Genomic DNA, 26,023 nt, shown 5'->3' on the forward strand with positions numbered 1-26,023 from the left:
CAGATGTATGGACAGTGGGTTTGATGTGAAACTCTTAGTGCTTGCTCTCCTCTCCAAATAATGGATTCTCTAATACAAGCAACCAAGTTCATTTAATGGAATATGCCCAGTGAACATTCAAGTCAGTTAGCTTTAATTTAGCGCCAGTGTATCTGTTTGCTGCTGTCAACCAACATTAAAGGATTTTCATTTTAATATCTATTGAAAATTCTCCTTTTTTCCTCTGAGGAGCACTTAAAATGTCAATTATAGCATACGAGACACTAAATTTGGATTTCTCATGTCATTATAAGCTTTAAAAGAAGCCTGGCATGGAAGGCAACTTTCCTATTTCAATATTCCCATGAAAGATTTGGCTGTTGAGGCTGGAAGAGGGACAGGCTTGGGGGGCACCCACAAAGCAAGGTGGGCCAAGAAACCAGCTCCTTCCTTCAGAGAGGCTGGTTTAGCTGAGAGTTGATTAAACCCTCAAGCAAGCATCTGATATGATTATACCCAACATAATCTGATATGATTACATATATTACCAGCCACTTAACTTCAAACATGATGTTTTTGCAAAAGATCAATCTTACAAAAGATAACAGACCAGGACCTACAATAACAGAGGGCTGGGGACCAGGCAGATTCAGAAGGAAACATTTCCTGGCCTCACTTCTACCAGCAATTTTGTGAGAACTAGTAGGAGGAAAAGACTGCACTTCCACTGGCAAGCCACGTTCTCATTGCCCTCCTCTCAGATGAGATCCCCTTTCTTTCCCGATAAAGCAGTTTCTTGGACATGTTATATACACTGAAATTAACTTTCTGAACAAATCACCACTCAACACAAGCAGTTTATGAGTGTCACCATCTTCAAAGTGTGTGTTATCACACCATCCATTTATACTTTGTGCTGTAGATGTTTATAATCAACTTAGTGTTACCTAAAAAAATCTTGTATACATTTGTTAGTCACATATTATTTCTGTGCCATTCGTACATGTGCCATAGCCTTCTCATGGAGTAGGAGTTTCTTGTATGGAAGCTCCATAAATCCCAAGGCTCACCTGCAATACCACTGGGGCATGTAAAGCTCAAAAGATTTTTTTAAAGCCACCTTAAACACATTTTACAATCCTCTAGATTTTTCTTTTAAACAGCAAGCTATTAAAGGTGATATGAACACTGCAGCATGAAACTTTTTGGCTTTTCCCAAGGTATTTTTCCATTGTTCTTTATATGTTCTTGGGCTTTTAAAAAGCCAAGTCCTGACTATCAGATGCTGTTAGAGCATGGAAAACCACAGGTAGGCAAAATAACATTCACCTTGCTTGTAGCAGACAGATGGCCTGAGGTCTGCTTTAGCTTAATTTGAAGCTCGATGGATTAGCATAACATTGTTATTTATTTTTAGTTTCTCTAAAATCCATGCAAAAATATCCAATCTTCCAGCTCTGCCCTGCCTATGAATGCTATGATCCTCACAACCATCACATCCTGATGTTGTTCCCAGATCCTGACCCACTCTAGACAGGACTCTGCTTGTCCCACAGCTACGGGGTACAGCAACCTGCAGCCATCACCAGTTTGAGCAGATCCTCATATATTTGTAGAGATCCAAGCTGGGAGTCACAAGGGAAACTGCTCTATTCTTAGCTCAGTTGGTAGCTGCACCATCAACACTTTAGTCCCATATGGGACAGACCAGCGGGAAGCATCCACCTCTGCACGCAACAGCCTTAGACCTGAGACAGGACCTCACCTGAAGTGGCCATGGTGCCCTGAACATCACTAATCAGCATCTTGGGGCTATTTGCAGAAGGAAATGTCCAAGCACTGGGTTGGAGATACTGGCTGTATCCTGAGCCAACCTGCAGTTACAACTGGTTGGCAAGAAGATGGCTGCTATACCAGTTCAAACATCCTACACCACCAGTTCACACATGTTTTCCTCCTGCTAACATCTCCATCTGCCACCAAGCCCTCGACACACACAGCTCACCCCCTCATCACACCACCCCACTAGGGACGATTGTCACTTACCCACTAGCACAGTTATGACCTTATTGCTGGCATACTGCTCGATTTCTCGCAGCCACTCGGGGAGACACCGGAAGGATTCTTCACAGGTGATGTCGTAGGTCAAGATTAACGCATTAGCACTGCGATAGTAACTCTGCGTGATGGATCGGAACCGCTCTTGTCCTGCTGTGTCCCAGATCTGCAGCTTTTGGCATAACAAACAAGGGTGGTAAAAGCAAAAAAATATATTTTTTTTTTATTTGATAGCAGCACTGTTTTGACCTAAAAAAAACTCTTCAGGATAAAGCCAATGCTGGGAAAGCACTTAGCTCTTTTCTCCTCTGGCTTCCCCTCCCCCAGAATTTTTTGTTTCCATTTCTGCACTTGTGGATTGAAATGCAAGGCACAAAGTCAGCTGGCACTGCCGCCGATGGTCCCTGGAAGCTGCAGGTCTGTGGGTTTTCATGCAGCTTCTAGCATCTCCCTCTCTGCTGTGGACAGAGCTGCTGGCCTGGTGTTACAACACAGGTGCTGGAGGGAGAAAGTCACTCCTCCTGCCCCTGAAGTCCAACTAGCAGCATCCATCCCAAGAAGAAATAAGCAAGCCTCTCCTCTAGCTCCCCAAACTAGTTACAGTTACACTGAGATGATGCACTGATGGGTGGAAACCACAGGACTGAACAAGAAGTTCAGCTGAAGGCTGATCAGGGACTAACACGCTTCCTCTCTGCAGCTTCAGCCATCTCACTCGGTTTCTTGCCACCTGCCTTCCCAACATGTAGAACTGGTTGACATGTCCTTAACTGTATCGAAGAGGTCATGAGTGTTTGCCAAATCTTCTGGGTCCAGGAAGACAACATGTATTTCCCAATACAAACTAAACTCACACTGTTTTTATAATATGACCACCTGACAGTTTTTGGTGGGTCATAAAAACCTCAGTTCTTCAAAATGCAGTCAAAGAAGCAAATATCCTAAATGAGACCATTTCAGTATAAGAGTACTTCTCTGCTTCAGCTTCTATTTTTTCAAGGCACCCCTCCCTGAAATTAAATATGTGAAAGGATGATTTCCAGCCAGAATCCTGTGTACTTTGGGAAGAAAAAGCTAAAGTATTTGAGATTTTTTCCATATATTCAGCAGCCTGTAACAGAGAAAACTTTATTCTTGCCCAGTTCCAAAGTCAAACTATGCCAGATACTCATCATAAATGTGTTAGTTTGAAATGAGAGCTCCCAGTAGCAGCTTTCAGACATGGGGTACGATTTTTAAAAAGTACATTTTTGCAGAGAACATAACTTGTGGCTGGCTTACAACTCCTGGGCACCTTTGTGCTTCATCTCTTGGCACAGTTGTGTTTAAATGGCTGAACCTGGCACCTACAGTTAAGTGACATATAAAACCAGAAGTGAAGTTACTTGCACATGAAATTCAGATAACAAACGAGCCCCTGTTAAAACAAATGGCATTTGCTGAAGTTCAACAAGGCCAAGTCCCAGGTCCTGCACACAGGTCGAGGCAATCCCATGCACAAATACAGGCTGGGCAATGAGTGGCTGGAGAGCAGCCCTGTGGAGGAGAACTCAGGGGTATCAGAGGATGAAAAACTCACTATGAGCTCACAACATGTGCTCATGGCCCAGAAAGCCAACTGTATCCTCGGCTGCATCAAGAGAAGTGTGGCCAGCAGGTTGAGGGAGGGGATTCTCCCCCTCTACTCTGCTCTGGTGAGACCCCCCCTGCAGTGCTGTGTCCAGCTCTGGGGGCCCTAATAGAAGAAGGACACAGACCTGATTGAACAGGTCCAGAAGAGGCCATGAAGATGCTCAGGGGGCTGGAGCACCTCCCCTGTGAGGACAGGCTGAGAGAGTTGGGGGTGTTCAGCCTGGAGAAGAGAAGGCTCCGGGGAGACCTTTATAACAGCCTTCCAGTGCTTAAAGGGGCTACTGGAAAGATGGGGAGGGACTCTTATCAAGGAGTGTAGCAACAGGGCAAGCGGTAATGGTTTTAAATTCAAATAGCATAGATTTACACTAGATGTAAGGAAGAAATTTTTCCCTGTGAGTTTGGTGAGACACTGGCACAGGTTGCCCAGAGAAGCTGTGGCTGCCCCCTCCCTGGAAGGGTTCCAGGCCAGGTTGGACGGGGCTTTGGGCAACCTGGGCTAGTGGAAGGTGTCCCTGCCCATGGCAGGGGGGTGGAACTAGATGATCTTTAAGGTCCCTTCCAACTCAAACCATTCTATGATTCTATAAAACCAACTCCAAGCTCTGGCATATAGAAAAATACAGAAAATATTGTTGTTGCTCTGCTATTTTCTTATTGGCTACGGTCATGAGTCTACCTGTGAGCTGGGTGCAGAAGGCAGCAAAGAGCCCCCAACCTTACAGCCACTGATAAACTCTTTCTGCACGCAAAACAAACATCTCACTTCAGCCCACTGATTATGCTGCCAAATAAAATATTTTACAGCAACCATTTTACTTGTACCATTTTTTCAGACAAACCAAAGAACAGTGCCTCACTCAGCCTCCACATAACCTAGATGTTTATTTTCTCAGACCCAGCTGAGTTTCCCACTCTCCTACCATTTGCACATATATTTAGCTTTATGTATATGAACACTTCCACCAAGTACAATATCATCACCATATAGCATAGCCCTCTGTCTGCAGGACTGAGGATGCTCAGCTTTGACCTGCACAATTCTTTCTACTTGGCTAAAATTTGTGTAGCCTCTTCATGCAGGTGGTATACATATTTTTGGTTTTATTAGGAAAGGCCAGGCAGATCAAAAGCCCCCTCCACTGCACAGTGCTGTCTCAGCTCATCTGTCAGCAAGCTTTAGTAGCCACTCATATCCAATATGGCTCGCACACAGCTTTTATGCTTGCAAGTTCTCCTCCACAGACATTCAAATGCAATTTTGAAAGCTGGGAAGTATTTTTCCCCAGAAATCTATAATTTATTTTCAAGTCTGAAAACCTTTTTGGTAAACAGCTCTGCTCTCTCATCCTGGATCCCAGCAGATATGCGGCAGATGCTGCCCAGCACAGAAGTGGAGTCACAGCTCGGGCACTGTTAAATAAGCTCACAGTCAGAGAAGCGCCTTGTTTGACTGAGATGTCATTTTTATTGCTCTGTGCTCTGACTCATTTCTGATTTTCCTGCTCATTAAATGTTTATTCTCACTAGCACCATTTACTCAAAAAGTTTTGGCTATAAGATCACTCCCTGAAAGAAATCCGTTTTCCTTTCAGATGCCGGAAGACTCATTCAAACACCCAAATGTATTATACTAAGCTTCCTCCCAAGCTTGGTCATTGTGGCTGAGCTCCGGTGACTCTAATTTACTCCACTGGTGGGGTCGGGAGAGGGATTTTGATTTATCGACTCATTACTTGTTCTGTGAAATATAGCTGGTGTACCAGCTACCACTTGGGGCTGAAACATAAGCCAGCCCCAAGGTCATTAAGAGAGCTGCTTGGGTGAACACTTGTGCATTCACCAGGCATTTGCAGAGCAGCAGGGGTTTACCACACTGATAAGTTTTCATTTAGCTTGTAAAGCTTCCCTAAATGGTCCTTGCTCCTTAGACAGCCCACGTTGGCACAACTGCTCCCAATATTCTCTTAAGGAGTCTTAAAGCTAGTCTTAAAATGAGATTATGTCATGGGAGCAACAAGTCCAACAGACAAATCCTGAGGGTGAGTTCATCTGTCCAAAAACCAGACCTCAGATATAAGCAATGTTTTTAAGGCCCCATCTGTACCTGACAGGGAACCAGATGCTTGGAAAGGAGAGGTGTCTAAAGTGGATGGGATTCACCTTCAAGATTGCTTTTCTCTCTCCATTGACCAGAACAATTTTGAGACAGCTAGTTTAAGCCAGGTTTATAAGAGAAAAAATGAATTCCACCTTCAGTGCAGTACTTAAGCCATTTACCAGCTTAGATTCCCGAGCTGCTCCAATGGAGCTGGTTTTGGCTGAAAGAAGCATCTCTGCTGTCCGAGGAGCCTGGACAAGGAGCATCCGTGTCCTGACCAACCCTGCCATGCCAGACGCCTGCTAATGAGCATCACAACCACTGAACCAAGCACCAACACCACAAGGGCTACACAGGATCCTCACTGCTTTCCTGTCTGCTGCTCTGTCCCACTTTCACAGCCATGCGCTGAATATTAACTCCGACTACATCAGGTGAAGGTATTTACACCTCTTGTCCTTGACCTGCTCAGGTTGGAAGGTCTTCTGCTCAAGGACCATCACTAGCCATAGGTTTGTACATCTCCTCACGCAGCGGGGTGGCAGCCTGCTGACATGATCATGGCTTTTAAAATCTGTCCTAAATTTAAGAATACACCACCTGATTTCCTTCTTAAAAAAATCCCTCTGTGCTGACATGAAGGTTAAAAAAAATCCAAGGCTGAAAACCAGCCCAAGTCCACTGTTTCCATCCCATCACTTACAGAAGCTTAAAAACTGGTCTAGATGTCACATCAGCCACAGACCCACTGCTGCTGCTCTCCCATTTCCTCACTACTAGATTTGATGAGGGCAGCAAGGGGAAAACCACTGTTTTTCCCTTGGATGCCTCTTGATCTAATGCAGGCAGAGTAATTCCAGAAGCAGGTCAGGGCCTCTGGACACCTTGACATCAGAGGCTCAGATAACCATACTCTCATCTCTTGAGCATCACAGTAGGTCTAGCAAAATCTCTGCTAATGAATAAAGTGGCGCCAGCCAACATCTCTGGGTGCTGGAACCTAACCATGGATCCCATTAGAGAGTGAGATTGGCCCCCAGTGTATTTTGGCCCAGGCAAAGTGGGCCAAGCAATGCTCAGGCTCAGTTGGGAAGTCAGCACAGGATAAGGACAGTTTCCCAGCAGCAGTTTGGTTGCAACCACTCTATTTTGGAGAGTGAAAGAGTTAATATAGAGGACATTGCCCTTCTCAATTCAACCTGTTGACTGAAGCACATGTATTGTGATCACCTCCTCCCAAATCCGTAACTCAGCAGAAGTGGAAGATAAGCCCTGCACTGTTGTGCAGAACTGCACAAGTCTGGAAGCCTGCTCTCCCCAGCGACCATCTTGGGAGCTCACAGAAGACCGTCATCAAGCATATCCCAGTGAGAATGCAACAGATTTCTTCTTACCAGAAATGCTGTGAGCAGAAGTTGCACTGAAACACTTTGTGCTTTCTCAACCCCAGTCAGGCACGATCTTAGTGTTTCCTAAGCAAGGACAGAGTTTCACAAGACCTCCCTTTTCTATTTTCTCCCTTAGAGTAGGTTCACTGTTATGATCCTGATGGAGGTTGTGGAGGAGTACAAAGACTGTCGGACCCAGCACTGCCTGAGCCATGCCAGACAGCCCTGCACTCCCCCACGTGCCTTCCAGCAGTGGGAGGGCTGCAGCAAGAAACCTCTGCTATGATACTCCTACATGAGTTTACACTTAAAACCATCAGGCTCCTACCTTTACTTTTTCACCATTTATCTCCACAGTTTTAATCATAAAGTCAACCCCAATCGTGGCTCCTTGACCCGGTGGGAAAAGTCCCTGAAAGAAAACAAGAATTTCATTAAGCAATTTTCTGTAGCAAGACAAAATTCTCTCTGGGCGCTAATTCTCACCCTTTTCTATCCTCAAAACTATTCCTCCCCTGTGACCTTCCCAAGACACTTATTTCCATCATTTCTAGAGGAAAATATGATATTTCCCCAGTACAAAAGTTCAACCCACTGGTGTTTTCATTGCCTACACATCCCTAGTTGTGTAGCAAACTGATGACTTGAGAGCTGGGAAAACAGAAGGAGGATGCATACAGGGAAAAAGAGAGGGTAAAAGCCCTTATGCTTCTGTGCAGCTGGCAGAGGCAGGGGAAGGGTAGATGGAGACACTGTCCCACTTTCCAATGCCTTGAAATAGATGGGAGCGCCTGTGTGGGACAAGATGCCTTTGTTCCTGCAACTTCACACCTTCCCTCTCCCCTCCACCACACACCACGCCATGGGAAGGCATTTCTGGCAGCACCAGGGTCATATCCCTGCATAGCATTTCAGGAGTAAAGCACTGAACCAGCCACTTACTGGTGCCACAGCAATGGCAAGTACCAGCATGACACTGGTGGTCTTTGTAGCACCATTGGAAATGAGCAACAGCAACAAATAAAAAAAATAAGAGAGCTTTTTGATCTCTGGTGTCTAGCTCTACAAAGTCAGGTTGATTTTGGGGTACATCCATCCCCGACAGCAGCTGTGCTGTCAAAGCACAAGCAGAAGTGACTGCAGATTACTGGGGTTAACCCTTTGGGATTGACTAGTTGTATTGCCACCAGCTGTCACATGCAGTTGGAGAGTGTTTAACGTCACCACAACTTTAAAACTAAAATTAACAGTGAAGGGGAAAACTGCTGACAATTTCTAGTGGAGAGTACAACAAAAATCCCACAACTTCTTTCATAGTCCATCAGGCAAAACCTTCTCTTACCCCAGATCACAGAAGCCTGATCCTTTGCCTGTGATTCTGCCACAGAAAAGGTCTGGTGTTTAACAGAAGACACTGGACTGACAGGCCAGGGCCCACATTATTTAATTATCTGCTAATGACAAATAACAGGGAGAGCTTTGTGCAGCAAGGAACAGGGAGAAGGCACTTAGGAGCACTCTAGGAGACATGCTGTTCCTTATAACCACTCCAGAGCATCTCCAAATCAGGAGTTGTCCCAGCAGCTTTCAGAGGGGACTTTTTACCTTCAGAGAGGGATAAGCTTTCTCCAACCCAAGATCCTCAACAGGGCCAAGCAGACCATTAGATACAGATGTGCTGCCTGTATCAGTATGTCACTATAAGTGATGCACACACCAAGAGTGTGGACAACAAAATGCTTTGGAGCCACGACACCAGCAGAGTCCTCAGTACACAGTTATAGGCTCCATTCTCCCATCCCAGTGCTGTCCCCACCCCAATGTCCCATGTCCAAGAGGCAGCCAACCTTACCTGAGTGAAGCGACGGACTAAGCAGGTCTTCCCCACACCGGCGTTGCCAATTAAAACAATTTTGAAGAGGAAATCATAATCTTCCATACTCATTTACGCAGCTGCAAGATAGACAGAAAGTGCAACATGTGAACCAAGGCTTTGGGGAAATGCCCTTATATTCTGGCAGAACTTTATTCCTCCACATATTCAGAACAAAGGTCTCCTGGCACATGCATGGCTCCTCAGATAAGGGAGAAGAGACCTTCCCACTTTGAGCAGGGGCATCCACGTAGTCCAAAGTCAGCTGCTGTGAAACCTCACCCACATTTTGGCTTTAGCACCATCTCACCTGGCCGCCCATGAATTAGAGATGCTGGTTTTCAGCTTCTCAAGAAGCACTCCACAAGCCCAAGCCACCATTTCTCAGGTTTCCCCAAATGTTTGTTTCATTCTTAATATCAGCCCCAATGTGGACTTTGCCACATTGTCCAAGGGCATCGCATAATTTATTTTTGTTAGGGCAATACACAGAAACCCCCCATGAGTTCCTCCAGGTGGGCGTTAGGTACCCACAGAGCAGAGCGAGGGCACACGAGGGCAGAACAGATCAGGAAATTAAAATAATTTTAAAATAAAAGCAGCAGCCTTAAAGACAAAATGAGCCCATTTGTTAAAATCATAGTGAGGAGTGGAGTAACAGTTTGGATGAAGTACAGTAAGATATATTTTTTTAAAAAGAAATAATAGATGTTATTAGGAATATTGCTACTACTGTAATTTTCTTTAGTTTTGTGAGGGAAGCTTGCTTGACGTGAAGCTCAAAGGGGAAGTGAACACAGAGGAGCCTGGTGGGAGAACCCAGCACACATTCCCCCACCAAGTCCAACCTCCTTGGCAGGATGCAGACACCAATGTTTTAGAAATGTCATGGGAATGGGCAGGGTTGTCTACACAGAGGAGGACCTACAGGGCTTCCTTAGGCCACTTGAACTATGGAAAGGACCTAACAGATAAATGTAGTTTGCTGCAGCTGAGCAAGGCATGAGAGATGAGTATCCACATCTCCATCTCCAGTCCACGCAAGGGTATTGTCAAAATTGTGACCAGAGATGGGCTCTGTAACCTTCAAGAAAAGCAACAACAGGCAGAAGAGATAAGGAGATTTTAGGCAGACAGAAAAACCTGCAAAAGGGCAGTGTCCAAGTGCAGCTGTGTCCAGGACCCCCCAGATACTATACAGCATCATCTTGGTTGGAAAAGACCTTGAAGATCATCCAGTCCAACCATTAACCTCACACTGACAGTTCCCAACTCCACCAGATCCCTCAGCGCTATGTCGACCCAACTCTTAAACCCCTCCAGGGATGGGGACTCCACCACCTCCCTGGGCAGCCCATTCCAACGCCCAACAACCCCTTCTGGAAAGAAATGCTTCCTAATATCCAGTCTAAACCTTCCCTGGTGCATCTTGAGGCCATTACCTCTTGTCCTGTTGCTTGTTACTTGGTTCAAGAGGCTCATCCCCAGCTCTCTGCACCCTCCTTTCAGGGAGCTGTAGAGGGCGATGAGGTCTCTCCTCAGCCTCCTCTTCTCCAGACTAAACACCCCCAGTTCCCTCAGCCGCTCCTCGTATGACTTGTGCTCCAGACCCTGCACCAGCTCCGTTGCCCTTCTCTGGACACGCTCGAGTCATTCAATGTCCTTTTTGTAGTGAGGGGCCCAAAACTGAACCCAGGAATCGAGGTGCAGCCTCACCAGTGCCGAGTACAGGGGTCAGATCCCTTCCCTGTCCCTGCTGGCCACTCTAGTGCTGACACAAGCCAGGATGCCATTGGCCTTCTTGGCCCCCTGGGTACACTGCTGGCTCCTGTTCAGCTGACTATGAGTCAACACCCCAGATCCCTCTCTGACTGGCCATGTGTGGTGTCAAAGACCTGTTCTCAAGACTGGTCTGGGGTAACAGCATAAGAGACTTCCATAAAGATTTAGAAACTATTGGTTGAAATACTGGGTAAGGTGATACCTGAGCAATGGTACCTAACCCACCAGTACCTACAGGTTAGGCACTGGATGAAGAAATAGAGCCAAAGATGGGAAGCACAGGATATGGGTGGGGCAAGAAAAGGTAATGAAAAATAGTATTAGGAAGTTACTACCCTCAGTGAAGCCCCAGAATGCTTAGAGGGTTTTTACAGAGATGACAAAGGGAGCAAATGCAGCACAGGTGAAACAAGCTTCCCACACTCAACCCCAAGGCAGAGCGCCCTCTCCCACTGCCTCCAAAAGTCTTTCCTTAGGAGCAGGGTTCATCGCACACCAGAAGGCTGCAGCTACAGACCCCAGTCCCACCATACAGCTGTGATAGTCTTATAGTCAAACAGTCAGAAAGTAAAAGATAAAACTGAGACGGTCTGGTCTGCCTGGCAGGGCACACTGAAACAGCTCTCCCAGCACCACTGAGAGCCTGCTGGACCTGAAGGCAAGAGGTGGAAGACTGACTCAGCTGCTTCATGTCTATGTGACCCTTGGCCTTTCCAGCAGCCTAAAAAAAGGGTAACCACGGCAATTAGTGACTAATGATCTGCATCACATCAGCAGATGGGTAGCAGGGACACAGCTGAGTCACTACACAGATAACGTCACTTTGCCTGGGCCAGTGACACAGCATAGCACTTGCCCTGCTGCTGCTGTGCTGAGCTGGAGCTATGGTCCCCTGCAAAGCACCACCAAACTGCAGCAGCTGGACCTGTCCCAAGGATGCTCTAACCTCGCCTTGCTCCAACACACAACACCTTGCAGCTCCCTCCTATCTCTTAGTAGAGTGAAAGAGTGGGACCTTAAAAAAGCAGCTTCAAAAAATGCCCTTTTTTATTTTCTGGCGTTATTTTGTGTAATCATTTTGTATCTCCATGCCCAGCTTTCCCAGAGTGGGACTGGATAACAGCAGTATTAAGAACATGTTGACAGTGCTCTTACAATGAAGGCTAAATGTTAATGTACGGTTTCAAGCTTTCACACTAGCCAACAAGAAGAAAAACATGATCATCCACTAAAAGCTATTTCAAGACTAACAAGACTTACTCAGCACTGGATAATTATTCCTGGCATGCTTCAAATCCCAGAGGGCACTGCTCCCCCCTGGAGGGATTTCAGTTCTATTACTTGTACCCTAAACAATCCAAAATTCAAATTTATCTTCTCCAGAAGCTTAAAAATAAACTTCCTCTGCAGATCTTTATGCTCAGAACCATTAAATGGCTTGGACATACCCTAGAGTTATGTCTGATCCTCTTCATTAGGCTCCAAGATTAATCAGATATGATAATGACCCCAAAAGGGAACTGGAAGATGAGTCAAGGCCATAAACTGAACAACACAATGATGCACTTAAATGCCAGAACTGAAGAGACACAAAAGTGGGGACACAGGAAGGGAGAAAGCAATGGAAGCAACAAGGAAGGGAGAAGTGATTTAGGAGGTGGAACAGGCAGGTGAGGTTGACCATCCCTGCCCTATCACCCCAGTCACCCAAATAAGCATTTCTCTCCCTGATGTGCATACACACTAACCTACCACGCCATCATCACTCAACACAGAAACATTGCATCAGTTACCATTACGAAATCTTCTCCTGCAAGCCAAACCTCTCGGCCAAGTGACCTTTGCTGCTGACTCAGGCTCACACAACCCTCCCTCTCCCCAGAGAAAATGTGTCTCAACCTCTGCCTGGCTTGCCACAGCCAGGGAATGTGCATCTCAGCAACACATCACACTTTGAATTATAGGCTTAAAAAAAAAATTGAAGACTGCAAATTTTTTGTTTGTTTTTGTTTTCTTGGGGGTTTTTGTGTTGTTTTTTTTTTTTTCTCCTTTCTGTTTTCTTGTGTTTGTAGGTGCAGGGCTCTGCCTTGCATCCCTGCAGTGGTTTAAAGCACTGGGCTGCAGCTGCCTGTCCCACCCTTTGGCAGAGACAAGATCCTGCAGCAAGATCAGGGGATAGGATGCTGTTTTGCCAATTATTAGGCCTAGCATAAAGGACACAGCCAGCATAAAGATGAACCCATAATCAAATTGTATTTGACACAAAAGGGTCAGTACAGGGGTGAGCACTGGGGGTACAAACAAGTCAATCACATTATACATAATAGACATCAATCCCACTGACCCCAACAACACCACCAAACAACCAACAATGGGTGGAATAAACAGTGAAATAGTCTCCCATAGAAGGGACAGGAGACAACCAAGTCAACAAACCAAACACGTAAGACCAAGGAAGCCACGTACTGAATCTCTACACAGCCCGCATTTACAAAAGCCAGACCTGACTGGAGCCCAGTCCCAGGGAGGCGGGAGGTCCTTCCCCAACAGGGAACTCTGCACAGGGCATCCCCCTCACACACAGACACTGCCCCTCCTGCAAGGGGTCCCAGCTTTTATCCCCAGGTGGGACACCTGACCTTGGGTTACTCAATGCTGGACCTGGGGCTCCTTTACCCAACGGCTCTGTCTGCCAGGCCGCAGCACCCTGGAGGGAAGCTTAGAGGGAAACTCACCCCCCCTTTGTGAAGGGCTGTGGCAATCACCCATATGTCAGCCTTAATTTGGGGCTTGGGGTTGAAACCCCAGCATTTCAGATGCCTGTCTGTGCCTCAGCCACCCCCCACCACATTCACTTAAACCATGAACAGGGCTGGCTACAGCACAGAGTCATGCCCTACCATGAGATGAAGCAGGAGCAGAGCCTGAGGCTGGCAGCAGGGCAGAAAATTGGGTTTCACAGCTGTTCTTCCCAGGGGTGATTTACATACCTCCTTGCATCCCAAGCAGCCCCCATGGCCCATGACCCCAACACACCCCCCCCACCCCCCCCAGGCTGTTCTCACCAGCCTCACAGGGATCTCTTTCACAGGGTTTTACTTCACTTGTGTCACTGCTCCGCTCCACTCCATCACATGGCTCCATGCATGGTCACTGTGGGCAGGAACAAGGGGCCAGGAGGGATAAATTGAAGCAGGGCAACCACCCAGAGGGGTGGTCTATCAGCAGGAATGCAGCTGAGGGATGGCAGGACATGTTTTAGGCTCAACTGTTTTGCTTTACTTGGGCAAGACAACACAGTAAATGATCTTGGTATTTATCAATTACTAATTCTAATTTAGCCAAAAGACTGGTGAAATCCACCCACAACAAAAGCACAGGGGCCATGGGCTTTGACCTCTCCTTCCCCCCATGCAGGCTTGTACAAACAAGCTCCAGCTTCTGTGGAGGCACCTGAAAAAGGAGACACAGAAGCCATGGGCTGCCTTCCTCATGCAGCAAGCACTGCTGTGAAGACAGATGCACACCAGTCCTTCCCATTTCTCCCAGTGTCTTGATTGCTAGAAACCCTCCCATAGCATGGTCGGCAGGCCTTGGCCCTCTGTTTCACCCTGCCGTGGGCTCTTCACTACCCGTAGATGTGGGACAGCAGCACAGATGATGGAGAAAGACACATTCCCACCTGCTTCTCCTGCTCACCACGAGTCACAAGGCAAGAAGTTTATTTACAGTAAGTACATGCTTCAGGGAGTAAGATATTCAGATATGTTTTCATTTATTCCCTTATATGATATTCTCTCCCTGCATTTGCTCCATTCACCTCTTAGCTCTCCCTGATCCGCTTGGTTTACCTAACAGTGTTTATAATCTGAACCAATTATTTTATTTTTGCAGTGTTTTGTCACCAATTAGTTTGGAAGGGCACAGAGGGTCCCTCTTCATCTCTGACCATGTCATGCTCATCCTCTAGGTATCAATTAAGTGGCAGAAACACAACGCAGAGGTTCAAATACTACCTGGGAGACATGAATGACTTTGGAGTGATCAAGTTCTCCTTCAAATGGATGAAACCACTATTCTGCCTGTCCCTCATCAGCTTTTACACCAGCACCAGCCTTTGCACAAAACAACCAGCAAGCATGAGTGAAGTTTTTAACTGACAAAGACATCTCTGGCACTTACTCTCTTGATTCCACCTCTAGGAATGTTCAGAGCAGGCTCTATGATGATGATTTTGCCCCGGTTTTCACAGAATCATCTAGGTTAGAAAAGACCTTGAGGATCACCTAGTTCAACCATTAACCTCACACTGACAGTTCCCAACTACACCAGATCCCTCAGCGCTATGTCGACCCGACTCTTAAACCCCTCCAGGGATGGGGACTCCACCACCTCCCTGGGCAGCCCATTCCAATGCTCAACAACCCCTGCTGCAAAGAAATGCTTCCTGACATCTAGTCTAACATTTCTCTGGTGCAATTTGAGGCCATTACCTCTTGTCCTATCGCTTGTTACTTGGTTAAAGAGGCTCATCCCCAGCTCTCTGCACCCTCCTGTCAGGGAGCTGTAGAGGGCGATGAGGTCTCCCCTCAGCCTCCTCTTCTCCAGACTAAACCCCCCCAGTTCCCTCAGCCGCTCCTCGTACAACCTGTGCTCCAGACCCTGCACCAGCTCCGTTGCCCTTCTCTGGACACGCTCGAGTCATTCAATGGCCTTTTTGTAGTGAGGGGCCCAAAACTGAACCCAGGAATCGAGGGGCAGCCTCACCAGTGCCGAGTACAGGGCTCAGATCCCTTCCCTGTCCCTGCTGGCCACGCTAGTGCTGACACAAGCCAGGATGCCATTGGCCTTCTTGGCCCCCTGGGCACACTGCTGGCTCCTGTTCAGCTGGCTGTCAATCACCCCCCCAGGTCCCTCTCTGACTGGCAGCTCTCCAGCCACTCCTCCCCAAGCCTGTAGCGCTGCTGGGGGTTGTTGTGGCCCAAGGGCAGCCCCCGGCATTTGGCCTTATTGAAACTCCTCCAGTTGGCCTCAGCCCATGGCTCCAGCCTGTCCAGATCTCTCTGTAGAGCTCTTTTCTTGGCTCATGGAACCAAAACTGGAATGGGATACTTCAAAAGAGCAAGTTTTCTCAGTCAACCACAAGGTGTGCCAACCTCTGCCTGTCTTTTACCCTCCCTGAAGATCACAAGATAATGTGCTCAGGAAACACAATGGACAGCCTTTGAGTCAGAAAAACCTTTCATGTCTAAAGAATGTTTTGACGCCTTCATTTTAGAAGAACAAAGCAGAAACAACCTGTTATTTCTAAACCTCCATGGTATCTCAGTACTCTCCTGAGTTAGAAGTGCAGGAGTCATGGAGCAGTAGTTCACATATCCACAGAGCCAGGCAACAACTGGAGCAGGGAGTGCATGGCACATCACGGCATCACCTTCTCTCCCCACCAGTGTCACTCATGGATTTTCATTTCCTGTAGCCTGAAGAAGCATCAGAAGGTTTTGTGGCATGTCCTGCTTATAAGCCATGGTGAGGGGACCACTGTCCTCAAAGTAGAAGAGGTCAAATCAGAGCAGGCTTAGTGCAGCCAGGTGATGCAGACCCATGCATGGCTAGAAAATCATAGAATCATTACTTTGGAAAAAACCTTTAAAATCAAGTTGTCCCGATCCAATATCAGTGAGGGTGCTTAAATGATCCCAAGAGGCCGTAGAACCTTGTAAGCTTTATTTCACAAAAATAACTAATAATAGTGACAGGACAGAGAGAAGAAGAAAGAAAAAGTCAGAATACTTAAGCAAGCAAACAAAAAGAAGCAGCAATACTAATTACCACCACCACAAGTCCAGCCATGTCCTGCTGGTCCAGTCCCAGTGCAGGTAAGAAGCTTTGGCAGGCAGGAAGCTTATGCAGGTGATACAGCGAAGACACCCGAAAAACTACCGCAAGTGAATCTTCACTACATAGGAGCATGCAGACCCTTTTACAGAGTCCCTACCACTAGTTCACTCCTTGCCACAGAGCTCATTTCATATTCCCTCCCCGTGTTCCCCCACGTGCCCATGCCCAGATGTCCACAGTGGTCGTACGGGGCGGGGGGGGCATCGGCCATTGACGCCTTCAGCTTCCACACGTCCCCCTCACCCCCCGGCCCTGCACACACCCACAGCTTTTCCATCTCCGGGTGGATTTTGTCCTCCCAGCAACGGGACGTCAAGGCTCAGCCTATGAAATGCCATGGGGCTGAAACAGACAGCTGCCATCTTACACCACCCTGAGGCTTGGGGGGGGTGTGTGTGAGGTGTGTGTAATGGCATATTAGCAATGTTGAGACAAAATGGCTGACAGTCCCTTACACAAGTCCAACCATTACTCTAGCACTGCCAAATGCACCACTAAACTGTGTCCCAAAGCACCAGATACACGTCTTTTAAATACCTTCAGGGATGGTGACTCAACCACTTCCCTGGACAGCCTCTTCCAATGCTCGACAACCATTTCAGTGAATAAATGTTTCCTAATATCCAGTCTAAACCTCCCTTGGCACAACCTGAGGCCATTTCCTCTTGTCCTGTCGCTTGCTCCTTGGGAAAAGATACCAACCCCCACCTCGCTACAGCCTCCTTCCAGGTAGCTGCAGCATGCGATGAGGTCTCCCCTCAGCCTCCTTTTCTCCAGGCTGAACAACCCCAGTTCCTCAGCTGTTCCTAATTAAGACAGCTCTAGACCCATCACCAGCTCTGTTGCCCTTCTCTGGACACGCTCCAGCACCTCAATGTCGTTCTTGTAGTGAGGGGCCCAAAACTGAACCCAGGAATCGAGGGGCGGCCTCACCAGTGCCGAGTACAGGGGTCAGATCCCTTCCCTGTCCCTGCTGGCCACGCTATTGCTGACACAAGCCAGGATGCCATTGGCCTTCTTGGCCCCCTGGGCACACTGCTGGCTCCTGTTCAGCTGGCTGTCCACCAACAACTACAGGGTTTTTTCCACCAGGCAGCTTCCTAGTCACTCTTCCCCAAGCCTGTAGAGTTTCATGGGGTTGTTGCACCCAAGTGGATGACCCGGCACTGAGCCCTGTTGAACCTCATACAATTGTGCTCAGCCCATCGCTCCAGCCTGTCCAGATCCCTCTGCAGAGCCTCCCTACCCTCCAGCAGATCAACACTCCCACCCAACTTGGTGTCATCTGCAAACTGACTGAGGGTGCACTCAATCCCTGTGTCCAGATCACTGATAAAGATATTAACCAGAACTGGCCCCAGTACTGAGCCCTGGGGAACAACACTTGTGACCGGCCACCAGCTGGATTGAACTCCATTTACTATCACTTTTTGGGCCCAGCCATCCAACCAGTTTTCAGATCCAGCAAAGAGTAGGTTGAAAAAAAAAAAATCCACACCTGAAAAGGCTTCTGCACATTTAACAATAAAGACTGAAACTATATTGAGCCAGGAATGCTGACAATTTGCACCTCAGCTTTATCCCACCTCAAAACCTCGTTTACAACCTACTGCTTCAATCAGGCACGGAGAAGGATCTGCAGCCTCTTTCACCTGCTGGATCTAACCAGTAGGTCAAGGTGTGTTTTGAAGTATTTATACAGTTCTTAATGAACAAGTATCTTGTGTTCTTCAACATTCAGCAGCTATAAACAAAAATAAATTTACCTAAACATCTCAGGTTCAAACAGCAGCAGTTATGTATACAGATATTACATTGATTACACATGCCATATGAGCCAGGAAATTCAAAGCGAAGTCTAGTATTTCAAGCAGAAAATTATTCCTTGCCAGCCAGAAAATTGCAGGGAACACAGGTCTGGACATGCTGCTGCATTACGTAACTCAGGATGAAATATTTTCATTTCCAAAACACCGGCCAACTCAAGCAGGCTCCTGCAGTCAGCAAGCATGAACCCAGCTCATGCCCCTCTGCAAACAAGCAGCCTGGATTTTCTTCTGCTCCCTTGCCCACCTTCCTCACTCCTCCTCTCTACAAGGTTTAATTTTGCTTCTATTCACACTGGAAAAATTGAGAGACTTCATCCCCACGAAAGCCTCTGTGCTGCCAGTGGCAAAGCTACAAGCACATTGGATCCATGCTCTCAGATTGGTGCAACATTAAAACTCCAGTGATGTCTTTCCCAAATTCAAGGGAGAAAGATTTACTGCAGGCATCTGGGGTTTCAGAGCCCAGCATTTCCCATCTCCTGCCATCCCACTTGCCATTCCAGGCAAGCAGTATCCAGTTGCCTGTGCACTGGCAATCCTAACCATGCCTCTTATCAAGGATGGTCCCTCACAGGAAGGGAGAAGGTCCTGAGTGCAGAAACACCATGACTAAGTGTGATGTCTCAGGATGAAACACGGCAGCTTTTATCCTGCACACACATCACCTACAGACTATTAGTGCATACCTCTCCATAGAGCATTGGGCTTGCAGCGTGCTCACAGTACCACAGACAAATTCAGGCTCAGTCAGTCCATCCAGCACTTTCAGGAGCCATCAAGCAACTATGCACACAGTGCAGGGAAATGTGGGACTTCCCTGTGCACAGCAGCCCCATCAGCATTGGCTGACCAGCTGTCAGTCACCCAAAAGTCTAGACACATTTAAAAAAAGAGCAAATTGCATCCAAACTTTCCAGATGAAAAAAGCATTATATTATGAAAACTTTGGCCCTACCCTATTTGGAGAGCTTCCTGCTTCTCAACCCTTTGCTCAGGATATTTCTCCTACAGAAACCAAGCAAGCTGTGTAGGTACCATGTACCCCAGGTATGTTTTATCTCACAGATATATTTCTATAAATAACAGGAAAAAGCCAAAGCTGAGGGGTTTTGCATCAATGCCCTCAGAGAGCACACAGCCTTTTCCCTTACCTCTTTTGCCACTGGGGAATATTTGCAGCTCACTGGACTACTTTGATCAGGTCAAGGCTCATGCATTAGTTGGCCTCGAGGAACTTGTGCAAGTGCTACAGAGAAAACTACTAACCAGCAATAACAAGCACTTCACCATAAAACAAACAGGTAAATCTAACACCAATATCAGCCCAAGGATAAGTCTGGAGCATGAGTTCTGCTTTACTGGGCAGAAAGATCTCAGGAAAGCAGGATGCTCAGCTGTGATGCCCACAGTCAACACGAGAGGGCCCAGCCTTGCCACAGCCCACGGCTGGACACCAGCCCTCCTCACTTCCAGAGACTACTGACTGCAGACTGTCCTGCTTTGCCTAACGGTGGAGGTTATAGATCTCACACTCAGGAGCAATCTTTGGTTTTTTTACATGTTCGCATCCTCTGATGGTGCAAAAGGCTTTGTGTCCATGCTGTCCACCTCTAGGTAAAGTCTTCTGAGGGGCTTTGCTAGTATTGGTGTCAAGAGCAGCATTCACGCACATCAATAAAAATTTTTTGTTGGATGGTTGATGGATGGGTCGTATGTGGGTTGGACACTTCCGTGAGTATCTCAGTGCTGCCAAAGGCTCTTCAGGAGAGACCGGGCAAGTCACAGCTTCTGTGGTCTGGAGTCCTCATTTAACTTTCCCACCTCCTGGAGGAAGGAGAGACTGACATTCGTAATGCACTTCAGTGTTGGGAACAGCCATGGAAGTGTAAAATATCACATGCAAAAAAAAGTTATATTCCATCAAATATAGCTATCTGAGGATTGAACTAGTAATCAGCGATGATTCTCCTCGTGCAGATAAATGAACTAATCTGATTTCTGCATTACTTAGGGAAAATGAGATATACACACACACACAATACTTACAAAATAACAAATAGAAAATTAATTCTTCTAGGACTGAAAAAAATGCTGACATGCATGTCCACAATGCCACAACAGTTGCTGACCAAACCACACACCAGCAGCAGCACACCCAGGATGCACATCATATTTGGGAAACTGTTCCTAAGCATGAGAACAGCCCTTCCCTCCATTACTAGCAGAATCTGGGTTCTGACTGAAAAAAAAAGTCAGTGCAACCTTAAAAGATGTTTATAAAAGCATGTGTTAAGACATGCCTGGACACAGACACCTGTGCCCGGACACGGACACCCGTGCCCGGATGCTCAAAACACTCAGTTGATCTTGGCCATGTTTTTGCAAATCATGCAGTCACCGAGCTGTATGCTCTGCAGCAATGCACTGCTGCATGGAAGTGGTTAAAGACTCAGCCAGCACAGCAGACAGGCTGACTTTCAAGCATGGAAAACTGCATTGCCAGAAATGCAACCGAAAAAGGCTGTTTTATCTACTCAAAACCAACAGACTCTTCCCAAAGGAAAAAAGAAAATACAAAATGATTTTTTAAAACTACAGCCAAGCATTAAACTGGATCATGCCTCGCATGGAAAAGCCAGGAAAGCTTCCTAAGCCCAGCTCTCTACAATGGGAAATAAAGCTCCCTCTCCCAGACCTGACCCACTGAAATGGGGAAACCCATCAGCACCTTAGGTGAGAATTACTCCAACTTTATAAACCAGGTGCAGGATCAGGCTTAACCTCAGGTGTCTCCCATGAGCTGGGCAACAATTTTGGGGACAGCAGCCTACAAGCAGAAAGGCAAAGCAGGAGGAATGTTTTGCCTTTGGTGCAGAAAAAAAAAAAGGTATGTGCATGTCAACTACGTAAGAGGCAAAGAAATCTCCTGATGCATTAGTCTGCGGGGCTGACACGGGTTTGAGTGGAGTCACAGTTGCACGTGGAGATGTTTTGACACTGGGTGACAGGGCTCTGATAAAACACTTGCAAGATTAGACAGTTTGACACCAATGTTTTGGAAAAGATAGGAGAAAAGCTATCACAACTAAAGGATTTTAATAAAATATTTAGGAGAACATCATGACTCAAATGAGGTTGCAAATACAAAAGTATCATAAGTGTAAGTATGTCATTAACCAATGACGTAAGTCCCATAAATGTACTGTGGAAATATGAATACATGTATTAGATAGTTTGCGTCATAAAAGACCATCCAAGAAAAATTTTCTTCAGTTTTAACTACAACGACATGTCTTACTGCTGTTGACCATCTTGTTTTGATTGTGCCAGAGATCATGGTATGAACAAATTAAATATTTTTGCTAATAAGGTTTTGGTTTTTAGGAATGTCTTTTAGTTAAAAAAAATACATATTTCCACCTCTTACGTTCTGCTCAAGTTAGCTTGTGACTTACCGGGATTTACATCACTTCTCCATCAAGCCTAGTAGAAATAAAAAGTAATTAAGCCTTATCTAATCTCACTTTCACACAGCTGAGGTCAGTGTCCAGAGAGTTGTGCTTGGTACCCTGCGGCTTGGGCTGCAGGGCCCATGGCACCATGTGTGATACTCCCATGTGGTGCTGTGTTATGCCATGCCATGCCATGCCATCTTCCACTAGACCAGGTTGCTCAAAGCCCCATCCAACCTGGCTTTAAACACTTGCAGGGAGGGACCAGCCACAACCTCTCTGGGCAACCTGTGCCAGGGCCTCATCACCTCACCATTAAGCAAAAAAACAAACCCCAAAAAAATGTCTTGCACACTGTTCTTGACAACATATTTCATCATCCATTGAGACTGTCTTACTAATATTCAGACAGCTACACCTCCTGCGAAGCTGACACAGTACCTATCATTCCTTCATACCAGATTGGGTCCTGCATCCCAGATCACTAAAAAGGAGATGCACACTCTACTGCTGCAGTTACATGCACTTGCACTAGCTCTCTTAAAATAGCAAGAATCAAAGCCAAGACACTACAGCTGCACTGTAGAAGCAGTAAAGAAAAAAAAAGAAAAAAGGGAAAAAAAAAATCACCTTCCTCTGAACATTAGGATTGGTAAGGTTTCAGTAAGAATGTTAACCCCTAAGTAGCACCTCTTCTATTTTATGTTGCAGCCTGAAGTGCAGTGAAGAAGCCTTCTAAGACAATTGCTTGAAGGAGCCTTCTCCAGGAAGGAACACAAAATTATTAGGGCAATTAATCACAGTGCAGGTAACCCACTATCAATCAGACATTTGTATCTGGATTTTGTAAGGTAGCATCTTCCTGGTGACTCAAGAAGGAGGCCGACAGCACCAAGCAAAGCTTTCAGGCATGTCCTCTAATTCAAGAGCACAACCTGCTACTATAGAGTAGGACTGCTAAAAGAAAAGGGGGTTTTGTTGGTTTGGGGTTTGGTTGGTTGGGGTTTTTTTTTAACTTACATGAGGAAATAAAGAAGTGATCCTGCGTTTCAGCTGGAGGCTCCCTTACCACCACCACGCGTGCAACATCAGCCAGCCGCATGGGAGCTGTGCATCACACCCCTGTGCCACCCCACAGGAAAGGTGGCAATTTGCAACAGCGAATTGGTATGTAGGAGGGACTTTGCCTCTGTTATGCATTTTAAAGGAAGGTTTCTTCCCCTGAAATGACAGCTTTTTTTTGAACATGAAGTGATGGAGGAATATAAGAGTTAGCATTAACAGAGCAGAGGCAATGCAACAGCACTGGCTATTTAAATCCAGGGCAGGAGATCAAGATGGACACAATAAGGGCAGCTCAGGGAAGCTCATCTCCCGGGCCTCCATTCCCTCCAAAGATGAGCTTGAAATCCCAAACCAGAGCACCCTCTTTGCCACTAAGATCAAGTTTTGGGTGATGGGTCTAGGCTATCCCTAGGCTAAATATTGCCCCAGTGTTCCCCATTTCATCACCACCTCTTATTTCCAGATGGGAAGCACAATTTACCCATAACATCATACATGATCTTGCACCTGAGCATGTATGCTTTGCTTCCTAACAAAACTACACTGCCAGTGCAAGCATTGTGCCCTCTAAGTAAAGTTTTCCCCTCTAAAAATGCTCTCATTTGATGGAAACGCCCCAAGATGGGATCAGCCAGCCCGTCTGGCAAGTGGCTGAGCTGACAGAGAATATTCTTTGCATTTCTACAAAAAAACACTTCAGTACGGTTTTAACTGTGAGTATATGCCAGAGAAGCAGATGTTTTCATGAAAACAAATTGTTCGGAGAGGGGAGAAAGTAGAAATAGCAGCAACTTGGGTGTAACTTCAGGGCTGATTTAAATTGATTAAGAGGGAAGGTTCCCAACCCTGCCCACACAGCCCTGCCTGCACCCAGCACCCTGACAGCTGCAGGAGCAACCCAAGCCACATGGGAAAAAAATTTGGGGGCAGGGCAACAGATTTAGGTTTTCTATCCCATTTATATTTCATTTTTGTAAAAAAGTATCTTTATTATAACTAGTATCTATAATTGTCATTTGATTATCGTAACAGCTCCCAGGTAAGATTTTTATAAGGGTATCAGAGGTCTCTTCGTTGAGTAAGGAACCGTATTCATGTTCTGGGTAAATTTTAGCTCACACGCTATCACATAGCCTGTTTTCAGTTCCCCTTATAGTTTCAGGTGGTTACAGGACTTGTCATTTGTCCTAAGCCTCCACAAAAGTACAGTTACTCATCTAGGGCAACTACCAGCTGTTAAAACCTCATTTCAGATTCAAGCCAGCTGCAATTCAAGAGACTGCATGGTTTAAATTTAACACTAAAAAGAAAGCCCAAAAAGTAAAAAGCAGCTGCTCTTTAGGGGAAGCTTTCTGCTCTAGGTCTCCTACCACTGCAGGGACATTACTCAAACAGCTTACCTAAAAACCTAAAATGTAAAAAAAAAAGAAAGAAATTATAAATGTGTTCCAGGGGCAGGGCCTTTGAGATTTATTATTTAGAGCTGATGCAGCAAATGGTACCTTGAATGCTAAAGCAGGCAGGCCCCCACAAAAGCAAGCATCACATGTGCATGCACACACAGACCTTAAAAGACAGGGTCGGTCACAGCAGCTCTCTAACCCAGTTAAATCATGTCTTCACCTCTGCACACCTCTCCTCCCAGCTCAGCCACACAGGTTAATAAATTATTGCAGTGATTTGCATTTGGAGAGAAGGTGAAGGCACAATCGCATCTTTCGCAGTGCCATTATTCACGCCTCTGATGTTGTCAATATTCAACAACCTTATGACATAGCCCGGAATCTCCCAAAACACAGTACGTGCATGCCCTTTGCTCAAAAATATATTCCTGTCACAAACACGACCTTTCAGGGCTTTGCTGATACAGACATTACTGTGTTATATATAATACCACATAAAAATTCAGATCAGTCAAGCAGCCTACTGAAATTCTGACCTCTTTGGGACTAATACTAGGAAGCAGAAAGTTACATCCTTTAGTTTACGTAAAGCAAGCAGTAGCCAGTCCTCCACAGGCACTGATGCCAACATGACGTGTGCAGCCTGGGCAGTGCTGTCACTGCCCTGCTAGGGACCTTCACACTCACAGCTTCATGGTCATGGGGATGCAACTTGGCACGTCAGCACCATGTTTGTGACCGTTTATTTTTATTCCTTAGCAACAGAGCAGCTCTTGGGGTTGAGTTTTGGGTTGGGATTTTTTTTTGTGTGTGTTGAATCTATATTTGGCACCCTGGGGAAATTCCTGAGCAGAAGATAGCAATTTTTAAGAGAGGATAAATGCTGGCACTCGAGCTTTGCTGACAGTAACACCACCCCCAGGCTTTCAGTTAGCATGAAGTGCTCAGACCTGGATCTGGCAGGAGTCCTTGCATGGACCAGGCATCAAGAGTCACATACATCACATTTTCTGCCTTTGCAAAACCTTGCTCTGACAGGAGAAGATTTATTAGCTCATCAAGTCTCTAAGCCATTTGTTTCATGTGTAAGCCAGCATCTCCAAGGCTCCGAACCTCATCACTGTTCAGCAGCACTCATGGGTCCCATGATAGTTTTTGTCCTGCAGGAACCAGGACCCCTCAGTAATAGCACTGTCTCAAAGAGAAAACAACAATGAGAAAAAAAAACACAAACAAAAAACAAACCCACAAAGAGACTTCAGTATAATACAGTAAATCTGAACTAAGACACCCTTCTTACCATGAATCATGGAAAGATCAATATCCTCCAGCTCTCTACAGCTCCCAAGCAAACATGCAAATTAAATCCTGCCTAATCTACATGAGAAAAACAAATAACACCTGATGTTTCCCAACTCTGCTAGCAACATCGCCTTTAAAAAAAAAAGATTTAATCATAGGAAGGATAGAGAAATCACATGGCTCGGCAGTTTCATTGGTTGTCATGGTAAATTAAAATCCCTGACTCTGACTTGTGTGTTTTAGAGGAAAGGAGACAAC

General features: G+C 46.2%; 1 protein-coding gene across 2 annotated transcripts in view; it reads right to left on the bottom strand.

Annotated features, from left to right (window-relative positions):
- Positions 1-26,023, bottom strand: part of RAB30 (RAB30, member RAS oncogene family) — a 54,141-nt gene that overhangs the window by 8,676 nt on the left and 19,442 nt on the right. For both annotated transcript variants that reach the window (XR_012634502.1, XM_074917680.1), the window contains exons 2-4: positions 9,011-9,111; positions 7,487-7,570; positions 2,026-2,209 (exon numbers count right to left, since the gene is read on the bottom strand). Coding sequence is in view for 1 of the 2 variants with exons in the window: in XM_074917680.1 (XP_074773781.1) it covers positions 2,026-2,209; positions 7,487-7,570; positions 9,011-9,103 (361 nt within the window). In the remaining variant the exon portion in view is untranslated. The remainder of the gene's footprint in view (positions 1-2,025; positions 2,210-7,486; positions 7,571-9,010; positions 9,112-26,023) is intronic.

The sequence above is a fragment of the Athene noctua genome, chromosome 1 (assembly GCF_965140245.1).
Source record: "Athene noctua chromosome 1, bAthNoc1.hap1.1, whole genome shotgun sequence".
NCBI classification, from domain to species: domain Eukaryota; kingdom Metazoa; phylum Chordata; class Aves; order Strigiformes; family Strigidae; genus Athene; species Athene noctua.